The sequence below is a fragment of the Dermacentor andersoni genome, chromosome 2, assembly GCF_023375885.2.
Source record: "Dermacentor andersoni chromosome 2, qqDerAnde1_hic_scaffold, whole genome shotgun sequence".
NCBI lineage: Eukaryota > Metazoa > Arthropoda > Arachnida > Ixodida > Ixodidae > Dermacentor > Dermacentor andersoni.
Genome location: NC_092815.1, coordinates 170,499,903 through 170,515,758, shown reverse-complemented (window position 1 = coordinate 170,515,758; position 15,856 = coordinate 170,499,903). Strand labels below are relative to the sequence as shown.

The window sequence follows — 15,856 nt, the reverse complement described above, 5'->3', positions numbered from 1 at the left end:
CGACCTTTAGTGCAGCATATAAAAATCATGAGGACACTTAAGCGAAAATACGCTATGTCGTTATATGAGCTATAAAACATCTAAGCCTAAACAATATTAAAACATGACAAACCCTTAAAACATGCTGACCATGCAAATAATATAGGTAGCACGAGAACTGCGCCTATGGGAATTAGTAGATATGTCAGTTAGGAGATATGTCACCAAGCTACTATCCCTCGACCTTGGTAACGTGTTTTGCATATTTTTGCAGTTCTTAATGTGTCTGATGACATCAGCTTTATGGTGTGTTCATCAGTAACTCGATAAAACTACGAAGATGCCTTTCCTACGTTGAGGAATTACACGAATGCAATTGAACTGCCCGGCCATTCCAGGAGTGGGAATGGGCTGTTTGTTAATTCTGAGTAATTGAAAGGAATGGAATTGGAATTGAATGGGGGCACCCATTCCACAACACTGTTGGGTACGTGCACTAGCGGCATTAGGATCAGTGGTTCATTCTGTCTTGTACTGTGCCACACAGTGCACTTTTGATTGCAATTGAGCCTGATCGGGATCAAATTTCTCTGTCGCAATTGGCTCATGTGCACAAGATGCGGGAGGGAGCCAATCGTGGTCGAGAAATTAGAACCAGATTTAGCTCCATCACGATCGAAAGTGGCCGCGTGACGCCATTGTTACTTAATATAAACACTACAGCATATATAATCACCATAACCGTTCACTACAAATCGTAAATGCTTTGCACTAGAATAACGTTGACTACAGTTGTCTGCTGAATTCCTTTGGACTTGCATCAATTCCCGAGCCGATTTATTTGACCACTTTACTAAAGCTTTCCTTCACGTAAATAACAACATGTGCGCTGAATATTCATATTTTTTTTTATACTTTAGAAGCCTGCCTTTGCGCCCATCACTTCCCAAGTTCATTGGTAAAACTATGTCGATCAAGCCATATGCTATACATTAGATTTCTTTTTCCTTCTTTAGTGCCAGTGGCTTCTGCTACTTTGAGACAGCTATTCTGCTTTGGTCCTTTGTAGGAAAGTTGGTTGCATATTGAACTCCCCAACCCAAGGGTGGATGTATATATGCACACAGCATCGAAAAAAATAGCTCTTGCCTTAATGCACTTCTTTCTCACTCACAGACACACAATTATTTTTACTGAGTGTCCCAGCTGCATTGATTAGCCACCAAAGGACATTTCTATAGCACTTCTCCTGCGGGCCACCGGCATTCAAGAAGCTTAGTGTGATCTCCTGGTGGCCAAATTTACTGGACATACACAGTTAAACATCGATTTAACAAAGACGGTAAAATCGGCACTTCACTTCATTATATTAAAATTTCACTACACTGATGTTCGACCTCGCATTCGAAGATCTCTTCACAGTGGCCGTGCAGCACTTTGAAAGCCGGAAAAAATAAGCAGGTTCAACACACTGTGGTGATCAGTGCATGAAGCTTTCGAAACAGAGAGAAACATAAAGATGACAAGGCATGAGTGCCGACTCTCGGCTGGAAGTTTATTGCTAATAGATCACATATAAGGGAAAAACTTGTGCCTGCATATTCCAACATAACTAAAGCAACCCCCCCCTGCACACAAAAAAAAAAAAAAAGAGAAACCTAACACAGAATAAAGACTCACTGGAGACATGATCGAAAGATTTAATCATTATATGCATTAAAGCCTCAATTTTGCACTTGTTGCCACATGTTTTTACCTGGTAGGCATGCTATTTGCATAGTCTTTGTTCCTCCAAATCGCATGCGCAGAGTCGTATACAGATGCGCCATAAACTGCATTTATTGACGCGACAGAATTCCGGTGTTGGTGTCGGTGATGTTGTCCGCGAGCAAAAATTCCCATATATATTTAGGTACTATGTATATGCCATGTCTTGCTATACGACATGCGGTATGTGCGGGTTATACTGACACACCATTCTATCATTAAAGTTGCTCATACCTTGTCTTTCATTTTTGAAAGTTATTCCTCAGATTTTGAGAATGATCCCACAAACAAATGTCATAAAACAAAACACCGACAGTGCATCTTTTTTATGTTAAATCTTCTCAGACTTAAATATTGAAAGTGCGAAACAATAAAAGAAACCTGAAAATGACGCAATTTTTTGGCGACTACCTCTGGGATCGGATCCCGCAAGAAGCTGCGTTTCTTCAAGAAAGCTCGCCTTTGTGCATAGCGTTCTCAGCCAGTGTTTCCTGGTAAACATTACAGTTACGTTAGCTGGCGCGAAGCATGAGAAGCAGTCAGGGTTCTTTGAATGCTATCACATTCCACTCTTAAAGGCAAAGCTTAAGCATCCTCTAAGTTTTCTGGGGGGTTGCTGCTTTATGGATGCACGAGTTTTCTTCATATACATGCAATTCATTAGCAATAAACTTCCAGATTACAATTTTAGTCATGCAATTTTTAAGAAACAATTGAATGTTCTGAATAATAAGTCAAAAGCTTTATTAAATTTGAAAGTATTATTTTTGCACTTGTTTGCAATTAGCTATCCATAACGAACAATATGTACTATTTTCCAGCATACTCCATTGCCTGGCATGAAGCCCCAATCTTGCACAAGAGACCATACTCTCCCCACTTTTATGGAACACAAGAATAACCAGGAAAGATACTGAAAAACTCGAAAGACATTCAAAAACAGAAGATTGAACTCTGTATTCTATATAATGTTAACTCGGTTAGCTTCATTAACAGAAGTGAATCTCCGAGGCACACCCCCCTTTAAGAAGAGTATCCGTTTTCTATGAACTGATGCTTTGGACACCTTGAAATAACGATCCACCACTTTTTGCTTTATTCTATATTTGCTTTTTTAGACTTGAAACGAAACACGCCTTCCTGTTTGCCTGCAGTTATTAAACAACAACAACACATACCCAGGCGTTTGTCTGCATTATTTATTTCCAAATATCACACTGAATGGAATAAACATTGCGTCTCGTTCCTTTTACACACCATTCATCTAATTACAGCTTCCTATGCCCTCATGGAAGAGGTGCTACTGAAGTTAAGACTTTCATTGCTTGGTAGTATTGCTGTCTCTTTTTCCACACTGGGCTAAGTATACTATGCATACAGATACACAACCGTACAAAAAAGAAATTATTATTCCACATCTCCAAAGAGCAAGTGTTCCAAGAGAGGAAAGAAAACTAGAGGCGCTTTCAAATAAATAAAAACACTCACAACTGTCTCTAAGATCAGTTTGTTTTTTTTTACTCGGCTCTAAAATACACTCCCTCTAAAAGTAAGACTTGGCAGCCAGGCGCGAAAGTCTATGGGAGGGATTATGTTATAACGGCTGCCAGTTTCTGATGAGATGTGCGGCGTGTGCTTCCCCAGCCCCAAAGAAAAAAAAGAAAGAAGAAACTTGACATTGGTGGCCGCTAGACAAGGGGGGCACATCGCACGCATCACTGGGACCCACAAACACCTCTGGCAGTGTCACGAAAGGCTGCTCCCCTGGAAGACCAACGTCCTGCTGGTGCACCTTCTTTAAGTGTTCATTTCGCCAGGCATGATGCGAGTGTAAAGCTGGATGTTGAGTCTTCAGGAACAGATCAATGTGATTAGGGAGAATGAAACGTGCCACCTTTATGCCCGACGAGAGAGACTCCAGGGCTGCTTGTAGTTGCAAGTACTAATACGTATTCGTGAAAAGCACAGAAAGAAACCTGCCGCCCTTGAGCAATGAGAACAGAGCAAAGCATCGCTGCTAGCACGACGACATTAAGAAAGACAGACAAACAGCTAGCAGAAGTCTGCTGTGCCTGTGCCTTCAAGCAGATGATGCAACACGCAACAGACTACATGCGCGCGATGATGGCATGCCGCCAGTTGCAATGCTTTCTGACAGGTATGAAAGTTGACACTTTCTGTCAGGTATGAAATGGAGGCCCAGCGAAGGAAAGCAAGACACGTGACAAAAGAAAGGCCGATTTAAACAAAGCATGGTGAACAATTGACGCCGCTTCAACCTGCAATTTGCTACACATGCACACACACTCGCGATGAAGTTGTGATGTTGGAGATAGTACTGTGAGAAGGGGTGGGAAAGAAAGAAAGGTACATGGCTCAGAGCTCTAGAAAGTAGCCACAGTGAATGCATTAGCCAGAGATGTCAACTCTGAAACATGCTTTGCATGTCACGTGTCGAGTGCCAATAAGTCTCGTCATTAACTGCCAGGAGGTTCTGTTTCAACCACACTTAGCAAGAAGGAGGCATGTGCAGGGCTTACATGCATTATCACTTGTGCAGAAAAGCAAAATTGCAGAAAAGAAATCGGTATCCACGTTTTCCACCAATCCTACTGTACATGTCATATAAAAGGCCACGCTATTCACTGTTTGCACAATGTTGGCAGCTGTTGCTTTTGTACAAGAAAAAATTACTCATCGTTTTGATTCCGAAGCCCAAGCCTCAAAAAAAAAGAGAAGAAAAACCCACGTCACTCTGCGAGAGCACTTAGACATTTCTGTCCAGCACTGCCATAAAGGTCGCCAAATAAGCAAGGATGCTAATTTCGTGAAAAAAGAAAATAATAACATACAGAATAATTCCCCCATGGGCGATGGGCACAACAAGCTACAACTCGAACAACAAGCACACAGTGAACTATGCGCAATGTCAACAGGCACCACTGTGATGATGCAAGTGCAAAAGTTCTTAACTTATGAACACCCAACATAAACACGCACACACAAGCACAATTTCCTAAAAGGTTTCAACACTCATTCAGCATCGTGAATAACCCGCAACACTCTTTGCAAAACACTGCACGTGTGCAAAAGGATGCTTGCCCGATGACTGCAATCCTCTAAATGCACCAAAATTTCTCCCACTCCAAAAATCGGTTTCACTCCGGGCTGTTCAGCAAGGACTCAAAGGTTTAACCCAGTTTGTCACTTGCAGGTGTGTCAACGCTGCAACGAGTTGCGAGTTGGTGGTTACGTGCTCACACGGGTTATGCATCTTCAACAAAACATGAACAATAAACAAAACAGTAGAGGCAAGGTGAAATAGTACTGGAGAGAAAGAAAAGAAAACGGACTACTGCAGAGTAGCAACGGAAACATTCAGAGAAAAGCTGCGGAAAAGGATGCATGTAACAGTCGTGAACAAGTGCTTTCACAGTAGCGTGGTAGTTCACTGTGATGGGATGGAGATGCTGGAGGAGGAGGGAGGAGACAGGGGGAACAAGAAGGTGGAGAGCAGTTTCCATGTTGCTGGGCTTCCCGTTCACTTGTATCCGACCAGCTTCATAAGACCCTCGGAGGTGAGCGACTTTGGCCGCTCGATGGGCAGGCCCAGGGCACGGTCCCAGATGAGCGATGACAGCACGCCCAGGGCACGCGACACGCCGAACAGAACGGTGTAGTATGACATCTCCTTCATGCCGTAGTACTGCAAAAGGGGGCAGAAGACTTGCACTGAGATTCCGATTCCTTTGACTCAATTCATGCGAGACACGTAGCTGCTTTACACATCTACAAGACACCCAAGTGATCCTGAGATGAACTGCCACCACAGTGCTGCTAAGGAACTTCAAAAAAACTCGGCTGCCACCCTGAAGAACTATACAAAAACTTCAGTAATATGATGATGCTCTATTGAAAGCATTGGCGAGACAGTGTGGTGAATGGAACCTTTTAAAGAACAGGAACGATAACTTCTTCACTCATCCTCAAACCCAATTTTATATGCTTATTAGACGTAGTTTGGTAAGGTTACGACAAACATAATTATGCACAGTCGCCGACCGATAACTTGGACTCAATGCAGACCGCCAGAAGGTCTGAATAATTGGGAGCTTGAAACACTGGATTCGTCAGAAAATTAGTTACTTGATTCTACTAGTGGCCAACGCTGTATTCTCGAATCGTCACTTTTGGGGACAGTACCTTCAATTCCATGTGACCAGTGCAACAAGCATTGGCTTCCATGAGCGACAGCATTTTTGGCTTACTCTATCTTATCACAATGCCGGAAAAGCTGCAGCTTATCTTGCTGTTTGTCCTATGCTTGCCTTGGAGTTTGAATGCGGTCGGCGACTACCAGAACGACTAGGCTTCACTAGCTTCACTTTCAAGGGGGCGCTGGCGACATGGCCGACAACTATTCCAGTGATTTATCAAAACAAAACGCAGTCAGCTTACATCAATTCGACTCTAACGGAACCGACAAAATTGATCGAATTATCCTGCGGGTCGAATTAAACGAGAGGCGCAAAAAACATAAGTGTCAAAACCAAATGATTCATTTGGCAGTATTTGCCCGATTCTAACACGTCCCCAAATCAAATGCACACGTGCTTTCCACGTGTCCAAAGTAGAAAGCTAACATACAGATAACATTAAGGCTGCTAAACAAGGTAGAAATCTAGCATGCACCTGATATTTAAGTAAGAAATATGGGCAAGGGTCTAATCAGGGATGCACGATGGCGGCCAAGTCCCTTAAGTCCGCTTTGCTGCATCGCTGTGGTGTTATTCGGCAAAGCATACAAACGCCGCAAACATGGTTCTTGGGCCAATTTCCCTGGGGGGAGTAGTGCGCTTGAGAATTTGGCAAATACCGCAGTAGGTCATCGGGAGCTACCATTATTCTTTGCAAGCATTCCTAGGGCAAGTCGAAAAAAGGTGTTTTTAAGGGGGGATGAAGTGTGTTCAAGACGTTTGATGTCCTCTAAGCTGTGCCGATACAGGCACTACCAGTAAAGGAGTCGCTACTGAGATCACCGTAAGGGTCAGGCTTGCGCATGCTGAATGCTCAAGCTTGAATTATCTGGCGAAGGCCAATTTCAGGATCGCAATTCTGAAAGTTTGGCCACATAGAAAAGCATGGGCGCTGGCCGGGACTTTTGGTCGAGATCGAACCAGAGCCGAATTGATGGAAGTTTACTGTATAGCTATTTCTGCTTGGCTGAGTGGCCAAATTAGCCACCATGGTCATGCAGTTGAAATCCACATTATTGAACAGTGTGCCGTAAGGTGTTGGAAATTTCGGTCGTCCTTATACGCCAAGTTTATGGCGCCAGTAGTGGGTTGCCGCAAAGCTGTCCGAATAATCAAGCACGCCCGTATTATTGGCAGGCGAGTGTACATGACGAAGCATTACAGATCTGTCGTCATCAGAGAATGACTTGGTATTGCATGCATTATTTAACATGTTTTCTTATTTGCACTTGTTCATATGTATGCGCCTAAATACAGGGTGTTTCAGCGAACACTTTCAAAAATCTTTCAAAGTTGCCTGTAGCAGATATCACAATTCTAGTTGACGAGCTGGTCTACTCGAAGCAGTGGACAATACTTGCACAAGAAATTGTTATTGAAAATTGACTAATTAATAAAAATTCACTAATTAATTTCTAACTGATTATCACATTATGGCCCATATTGCAATTTACAAATTCTAGCCGTGGAGTTCGCAAGGCTGATTGAACAGGACAGCATTGAAGCACCCTGAATCCAAACCGAACCAGCATTTCCTGGTTCAATACCTCTGCCGTGTCCCTATCCAACATATAGGAAGGTTGTGTCCAGCAATGATTATATCGCAGAAATCCCACAGGGTTCAGCTGCAACTGTTGTGTGGGCAACTTGCATAATTAAATGTGCTGGTGCCACACCAGGCAAGCCCCAAAAATAAGCACTAAGTCGCCAGTTTACCAGACATTCCACAACTGCTGCAATGCCCACAAGTGACACTGGCTAACACTCGCATGGCCTGATAATCCAATCACACACACGAGGATCTAAGAAATCGGACAAAGGGATGGCCATCATTGTAGCTCAATTTGTGCAGCACTGCAAGCATCATGCGAAGGTTGTGGGCAACGAGACTCTCTTTACTTCCGCTTTCAGTTCCTTTTATTAAAAACAGTAAGATTGGCAGAAATGTAGGCCTCATGTATAGATGCTTCAACAGTTCAATTAAAGAAAAAGAAATTTTTCCTTACGCTTTCCTTGGCTACATTGTCTGCTGACCTCATGCAGTTACTTGATCAAAAAAAAATTAATCCCTTTGGTCTTCCTTATCACTATTTTTTTTTTTTTTTGCCCACGTGGACCCACTCAAAGAGGAGGCAATGTACCTGTAGGAGGACGCCGGAGTGTGCGTCCACATTGGGCCACGGGTTCTTGACCTTGCCCAGCTCGAGCAGAATGGGAGGCACCACCGTGTAGAGCTGCGAGACCAGCTTGAAGAGTGGGTCGTTGGGCAGGTGCTTGAGCGCAAACTCCCGCTGGCACGTGTAGCGTGGGTCCGTCTTGCGCAGGACGGCATGGCCATAGCCAGGCACCACCTGACGATCATGCATGGGATATCAGAATCAACACGAGGCGAGTGTACAGAGGGCAAGAGCTTTCTGGCGCGCTGGGCGGCAGCTACTGCGGGAAGCACCGGTGCCGTAGAGCCGGAAGACGACTCAGGATGTCGCCAGAGCTTGCAGAATATTTTGCATAGCCGACTGTTACAGGTTCTTTCAGCCCTCGACACATTTTCAGGCTGTACCACAAGGTCAGCTATCTCACACAACTTCAATGGTTGATTCAGCTAATTGTGTCGAGGTTGTCTAGACATTTATTCAATGCTCATAACCGTCATAAAATGCTAACAGCAGTATTAAAGCATTAAACCTGGACTTGATGCTCCAGTGTCTTCATACTAAAAGTTCTCTTTAAAGGTGCTACTGATGAGTGATTCCAATGAAGCGGGACCCGAAAGCAGTTTTAACGAGTATCTTAACAGTGCAAGCACATGAAACAGGGGAGGGTACCTCAATGAAGCAGCCAAAATGCAGCTGACTCCATTTCCCTGCCTGGCTTCGAGCTACACATTCGGTTGATGGATGCTCTCTTATTGTGTTTCTTCATGGCCCAACTTCTGTAGTATCATTCACGTAACGCTGTAAATTACATATGCAGCTCCTTGAATCCAAAGTCATGAAAATATTAGCATAAATATGGTGGCGCCCTTTCAACAGCGTCGAATTACTGGTCAGGCAAACAACTCAACCTAGAGGATGCTGCTAGACACCCTATAGCACAATAAAGGAGGGGGGTGCAGGGCAAGGGAGGAAGCTGAAAAAAAAAAGTATAACCCCACAAGGCCTGGACGACACACGCACCTGTCCTGACTTCAGGGTCTTCCACACAAACTCTTTCATCTGCTCATCGCTCACTTCACCTCCAAGCTCCTTCTGCAATTTGGTCAGCCACACCAGCACTTCCTGCATTCATGAAAGCAGAGAGAGAGAGAATGCACAGGTTATGGTGAACTGAAGGTTAATAGAGCGCTATGAAAAGCTCTATGTCTTCAAGTGCTGCTGAAAGAGAATGAAGGGCCACATTCCACTATAGTCGAACCCTGCTACACTTAACATGGATGCAGCTGCTGACTGATTTTTCTTTTCAGACACTTAAAAGGCCACAAAATGGTCAGAAAAATCTGGCAGTCCGAAAAAAAAAAATTTCAAAACAAAGCACATTCTGTTGTCTCTATCTTTTTTTTTTTTATCGAGGAAACTGCATAAAAAATTAACCAGCATTAGGTGCGTGCAAACAAAATTTTCTAATACAAATACTTAGCTTCGAATATCAGACTGAATATTGAATAATGATATGCATGTGCATTCATTAGCAAGTTTTGTTATTTTAACAAATTGGAACATCGCAATTACATTGTCAATGGTAAAAATTAGGCTAGCAAGCTGTTACACTAAAAGATTGCATATTTAGCCCATGTTAACTTCGAAAATTGAGCAATTCTCACTAGCTGTGCGTTCTCGCCAACCAGTGCCTTATTACACGACATCAAATGTCCGTAAACTCGGAAACATTTGACCCCATGCCTGCCATCGTTTGCTGCACTCTCTGTCAAGCAATAAGCCCAGAACTGGAAGTGGTGCTGCAAAAGAGTGCACCCTCGCTGTCCGCAAACCTATGCTCCTTGCTATTGAGAAGCTGGCTTTCCCGAATAGCTTCGGAGTTCAGAGGCTGAGCTCGTTTTACAGGCCAAATTTTGCCCAGCAGCACAAAATTGTCGCAAAACTCCGCATCAAATCAGACACATATTCTCAGATTAGACAGAAGCAAACGCTAGGAATCGTGCTTGCTCCAGCACAGCCAGCAATATATTCTACTTGTTTTGAATCTTCATGTTCGCTTGAATACATTCGTATTCAACCGAATATTCAAAAATTTTAGAATACGTCCCTAGTTTTTTTTGGTCAAATACGAATGTTGAAAAATTAGTATTCAATTATTTACGAAAATTCCCAATATTCGCACACCCCTAATTAGCAGACATTTGCTCAGTGTCGTTCTTCAGTGGAACAATAGCCACTTGAAATTTCAAAAGGGTTGATGCTGCAGATGCTTCTTTGGATTTGCCTAACACACAGCTCAACATGCATTGTGTGTTGTTGTGTTGGCAGCGGCAGGCAAGTGGGGGCTCCCGGCCAGCGAACGCGCGTCGAGCACCGACGCAGTGGAGGAGACACGGAGCTAACTGCTCCTGATGAAAACCGGAACGAAGACTCAGCCGACCCGTGGCCGTTTATTATTAAAAAGGCCTCACACGCCAGATGACACCTCCCGATTGGTCCAAGCTCGTCACATGACAGAAGGGGGGTGCGCCATCTAGCTAAACAACTACAAAACATACATGTACGATGACACAGAGATCTGACAGGGGGCGACACTATACTACATGTGTCACTATGATGCCAGCAGTCTAGGCTGTATTTTTGCACAAGCTGACCTCAGGGCTTTCTGCTTGCATGTAAGCTTACTCCTTATTGTCCAATAAGTGCACAAACGAGCTTGGCAGGTGTGCTCAAGGTAATTGCTGGCTGGCCACTCACATGGATCCAAGGGCCACACACTAAGGTCACCAGTCGAACCTGTGTGCATGAGCTCAAAAGCCTGGTCACCAATGAGGTCACATTGGAGCTGAGAGCTGACCTGACATTTACATCACGACCCCCACGTGCTTGTGCATCTCCCTTTTTGCTGTGCAGCAAATTTCCAAAGACAGTTTTGCACGCTGTGCATTGTACGGGACCCTGTGGGTTGTTTGCATTCTGGCTGGCTACATGTTCTCTGTAGGTGATACACATGTGATATCTAAATGAAATTCTGGAGTTTCGTGTGCAAGAACTTCAATCTGATTACGAAGCATGTCATAGAGAGGGACTCCGGATCAATTTTGACCACCAGGGGTTCCTTACTGTGCACCTATATGTACACCAATGTTTTTATTGCATTTCGTCCCCATCAAAATGCAGCAGCCGTGGCCGAGATCGAACCCATGACCTCGAGCTCAACAAAGTCGCCATTGCGGTGGGGTGGTGGATGTCCTGCTGATTTTTACTGATAAACAAGCAATAAAGTGCCTTTTTCCGCCACGCGCAGTTGCCGTTCTAGGTTTCCGATCGCAGCCATCTTGGTCTTATATGAAGAGCCACTCTCCTTGTTTTGTGTTTACACCACCACTACTCTGTACGCTGAACGGCTATGAAGAAAAAGCCTGCTAAAGGGTTGTCCCAATGTACAATTCCATTAGTTGACCGAGACACGTGAGCGAATACTAATGCCATTGGCGGATTGTCGAATTCATCTGTACAGACGTGCGAAACTATGTCAAATTCAATTTGCTGCAAGCCATAAATTTGGCGAGCAGAAGAAACTAGGGGTGTTAAACTTTCGAAAGTGCGCAATAGCTTTAAAAGATGTTGGCAATAGTTTGCTACCCCATGCTGAGCACCACCAAAGCCTCCCCCCGTGAGTGCGGAGTAAGATAACAGCGGTTTCGGCAGTGGCCAGTGTTGAAGTGGCATTCCAGTACAACTACTGCAGTCCACTGATCTGGTGAAAGCGAAGAAGGCTCACGATAAACTGCAAAACTTTGTTTCAGTGCCCTCTACGAGTGCCACGCTGATACAGCCACGGCTGGCTCGGATGCGATGGTGACGCGCTTCGGTATAGACTCTATAAATGCTTTGAGGCCTTTGTGTAAAGCGTAAGCTGCGATGCGGCAGTGAGCAAAGGTGAACATGACTGCAGTCTCACCATAGAAACACACTCATCTCGTGTGGAATCTGTGGTGATGCCGCATCAGTGCGGCATATGCCGTGCGTGAGGTGTGGCCAAATGTGCATTCCATTCCCTGTGAACAGTCTCACTGTGCACGAAATGTGGAGCATCGGTGATCAACAAACGCCTTTTTTTTTTCTGATAACAAACATTTCACACTGCGGTGAGCACGTGCCAGGGGCACACTACCTGGTTACAATTCGTAACATGTAAATACTTCATTATACATATTACTCAATAAATCGAGTTGTACATTTTTCTCAATTTTCTTAACTCAAGCTTCTTGCTTAGCCTGCTTATTTGTGGCAACAATATCTCAAGATCTAGGACGGCTACAGCTGTACTATTCTTGTGCTATATGAATAAATGTATAAAGCTTGAAGTGCTGCAAGCATACTACAACGGGGCTTACAAGTCAATTCTGAATGTAAATACAGCTTTTACTGTATAGCACTAAGTTTTATTTTTCTTCTCATTTTTCTGAAAACATGATTTTTGGTCATTTTGCTTCATAGCTGCATCAGTATCTTTGGACCTAGGACAGCAAGAGACATATTTTTTTGCAACACAAATCTAAATGTGTTGGGAAGGCAACACTGAGAGCACATTTTTTCATTTTTAGCTCCAAAATCATTTGTACTTAGTTTTACATTTGCTCTTATTATTCATACTGTGAACACAGAATTTCAATGGGCTCTAAAATAACAAATAATTGTTAAATTTTGAATCTGTTTCCCCCTTATGCACCAGAGCTACCCTTGACACTATCGATGATGTGTCTGTCTTTTTTGACGCTTCGCCGAAATGGACCGACTTCTTTGAGTTCATGATTTCCCAGTCGGGCAATGGAGTAAAAAACAAGAGGGTTAAGGGGCTCTGCAAAACCGGGTGGGTGGAACGGCATACTCCTCTCGAAACCTTCCATTCACTTTTCGTGTGCCTTGTGGACTGCCTTGATGTGATGGCAACATCAGAGGCTTATGGCTATGACAGGGACCTCTGGAAGTTCCAACTCATGCTCAGTTTCCAAAGCTTTGGGCTTACCTTGCAGGTTACGAAGGTCTCACGTGATCGTGACGCTCATAATCCTCAGGAATGTATTGGACTTTATTCGACAAATTGTAACAAACCTTGAAAAAATGCGATCGAGACATTGTTGATGCCTACATTATGATCGATGCAGCCATCACTCGTCTCAAGTCTGTGCGAACAAATCGACACCGGGCTCTGCAGCTGGTTTTAGATGGCTGAAGAGCTTGCCATCTCTGTTGACATAGAGCTCAGGAAGCCATGAGTTGCGGGCTGTCAGCGTAACCGCCGTAACGTTGCTATTCCCTTTCTGGATCATGTGATCCAAGAGATGAACGCTTGCTACCCCATAAGCAACCGAGTGGAGTTTGCCCTGCTCCTGCCGTCTGCTATTGGCTCAGCTGATTTAGAGAAGCTGAGACAGGGCTTGCTCTTTTGGCAAATTGATCGGCCGTTAAATAGATTTGAATGACAGTTAAATCTGCTCTTTTGGGAAATAGATCTGCACTGACAGCACAATATTGGCACTTTCATCAAGTCCACCAGTGAAGATGTGTCCAAACATTTAGACCCTGTTGTGAGTTGGTGGGACCCTACCATGTACAAGTGTAGAGGTAGAGAGAAGCTTTTCTGCCCTGCACTGCACTATCGACAACGGCAGATGAATGGCTGGCGGCTCTCCTTTTGATTCACGTCTATCGAAGCATGGGCACTGAACCAGAACTAGTCTGAAGCAAGTTTATCACAAGACATCGCCACAGGATGTTCAAGAAGTGTCTCCTTTCCGATTAAGATCTGATGGAAACTACCACTCTACCACTCACTACCAACGAGACATGTTTGTAAACTGTGTGAAACATAGCAGTGAAACCAAAGAAAACTGTTGCAAAAGTGGCTCTTCGATCTCTTTGTTACAGTGTCGTGCAGCGCTTTGTTTGCTGTCCTAATCGGGCTGGAATGTTTTGAGGACTGCTCAAGCCTTGTGGTTGCGTTATCGTTGCGGTTAATCCAGGCATGCCTTCGCTGGCACTAACATGTTTCATGTGTATGTAAATATGAGGAGTTTTTTTTCGAAATGGGTCAAATCCACGTAAACAAAAGTTGAGAAAAAAGCAAAAATTTGTTACCGGACCTAAATGCAACGCTAGCAAAGCTATTATATGATATGCTTTACATGTCGGCTAGGGCAAGTTTACGACCACAAGTAATGAAAAATTATGCGGCAGATGTGCCCAATATTAGGGTGAGAACTCTGGATTTGGCTCGTATTGAATTGAAACACTGGATTTTAGGCGGTATTGTTATGAAAACTTTATTAAAATTGGCTTTCCAGAATGGCATCATGTAATAATGACAGAAAAGCTATAATAACATTGGCAGCAGGGCTTTGCTGTGCTTCAAGAACAATAGAACTATACTTGAAGAGCAGGTGCGTCTTCTTGGCAGCATAAGCAGCTCTCTTCTAATTCTTCCGCAGGATCATTTCCTTGGGCGCGCCTGAAGACACTAACGAAGTACGCAAGCTCTTCATTGTCTTGCCAGGAATTTCCGAAATGCTTCACAAGAAGGCTGGTCACATCTCTGACTTTCATTTCGTTGACGTGGTGTGCGTACAGTGCACATATTATGGGTGCTTGTGCAAGGGACCTTCCCCTTTTTAGCACTGACACGAAATTTGACACAGAAACTTTATAGTGAGGCTCTGCTCTAATTTGAGGACTCCTACCAGCTGCATTTCTTTGAATGTATAAGACCTTCGTTTCGGTTATCTTGAACGGCAAGCTGGATGTCGACTTCATCACCGCCGTGCAGTAGGCCTTCCAGTCGTACGCATGCCAATGTTTTCCAAGCTCTAACACAGTGCCGTGATTTGAAAAAATCCTTTGGTAGCTTTGTGGATTCAGGATTTCTTCGTGTCGTCTAACATCTTTTTCAATTCTGCCAAATACCCTGTCTGGGGGTAAAAAACTGTGTCCTGTGACAGGAAACACAAGGGAAACTACTGAGACACCTGCTGGAGCCTCATTCTGGAGCCACCAAAGAAGCATGCAAAGCACAGTACTGTTCTTGTTTTGTCCAGCACAGCCATCGGCTACTAACCGCACCTCTCTAATTCCTTCGAAGTTAGCGCTTCGAAGTGTATTATGTACCGCACTGGCTACTTGGTTGCTTCCTTTGGAGCTTTCATCTTCGCTCCATGTGTAGGAATGGATGGCCTCTTTGGGCATTGATCCATCTGCCTGGTTTTCCACCACGCAGAGGTGGTACTGATAGAGCTGGCGGCTGTAGTAGGCTTCCTGGTCCGGAACTTTGGGGAGCACTTGATTTTGTTGGCAATCAAATGAGAATGTTTTCAAGTCTTCCCTCTTCTCACGCAGCAGGGAATAAAAAGCCTTATACTTCAACTTGTGTACGTACACGTTGCTCTGTTATGACACGCTGCTTCTGTGAAACATCTCCACAAGTTTTCATCTCATACGCATTTTTCAGGCACACAGAGCAAACGTCTGTCCTCGGTGTTCTGAACGAAAGATTGAACGTCGCTCGAAAAATGTGGTGAAAGAAGCCATACTTCACCCTCACATCTTCGGGTGCTTGTTGGTTATAAATCTGCCACAGGTTTCGGATGCTCTTCAGCTCACTTGGAAGGTATAACTTTTTTGTCTTCTTCCGGTTGTAGT

General features: G+C 44.1%; 1 protein-coding gene across 2 annotated transcripts in view; it reads right to left on the bottom strand.

The window, feature by feature from the left end:
* Positions 1-1,499: 1,499 nt before the first annotated feature.
* The window catches only part of kdn (citrate synthase), a 58,234-nt gene continuing 43,877 nt past the window's right edge, over positions 1,500-15,856 (bottom strand). For both annotated transcript variants that reach the window (XM_050187271.3, XM_055076046.2), the window contains exons 8-10: positions 9,179-9,280; positions 8,144-8,353; positions 1,500-5,452 (exon numbers count right to left, since the gene is read on the bottom strand). In XM_050187271.3, the coding sequence (XP_050043228.1) occupies positions 5,288-5,452; positions 8,144-8,353; positions 9,179-9,280 (477 nt within the window). In that variant the 3' untranslated portion in view covers positions 1,500-5,287. The remainder of the gene's footprint in view (positions 5,453-8,143; positions 8,354-9,178; positions 9,281-15,856) is intronic.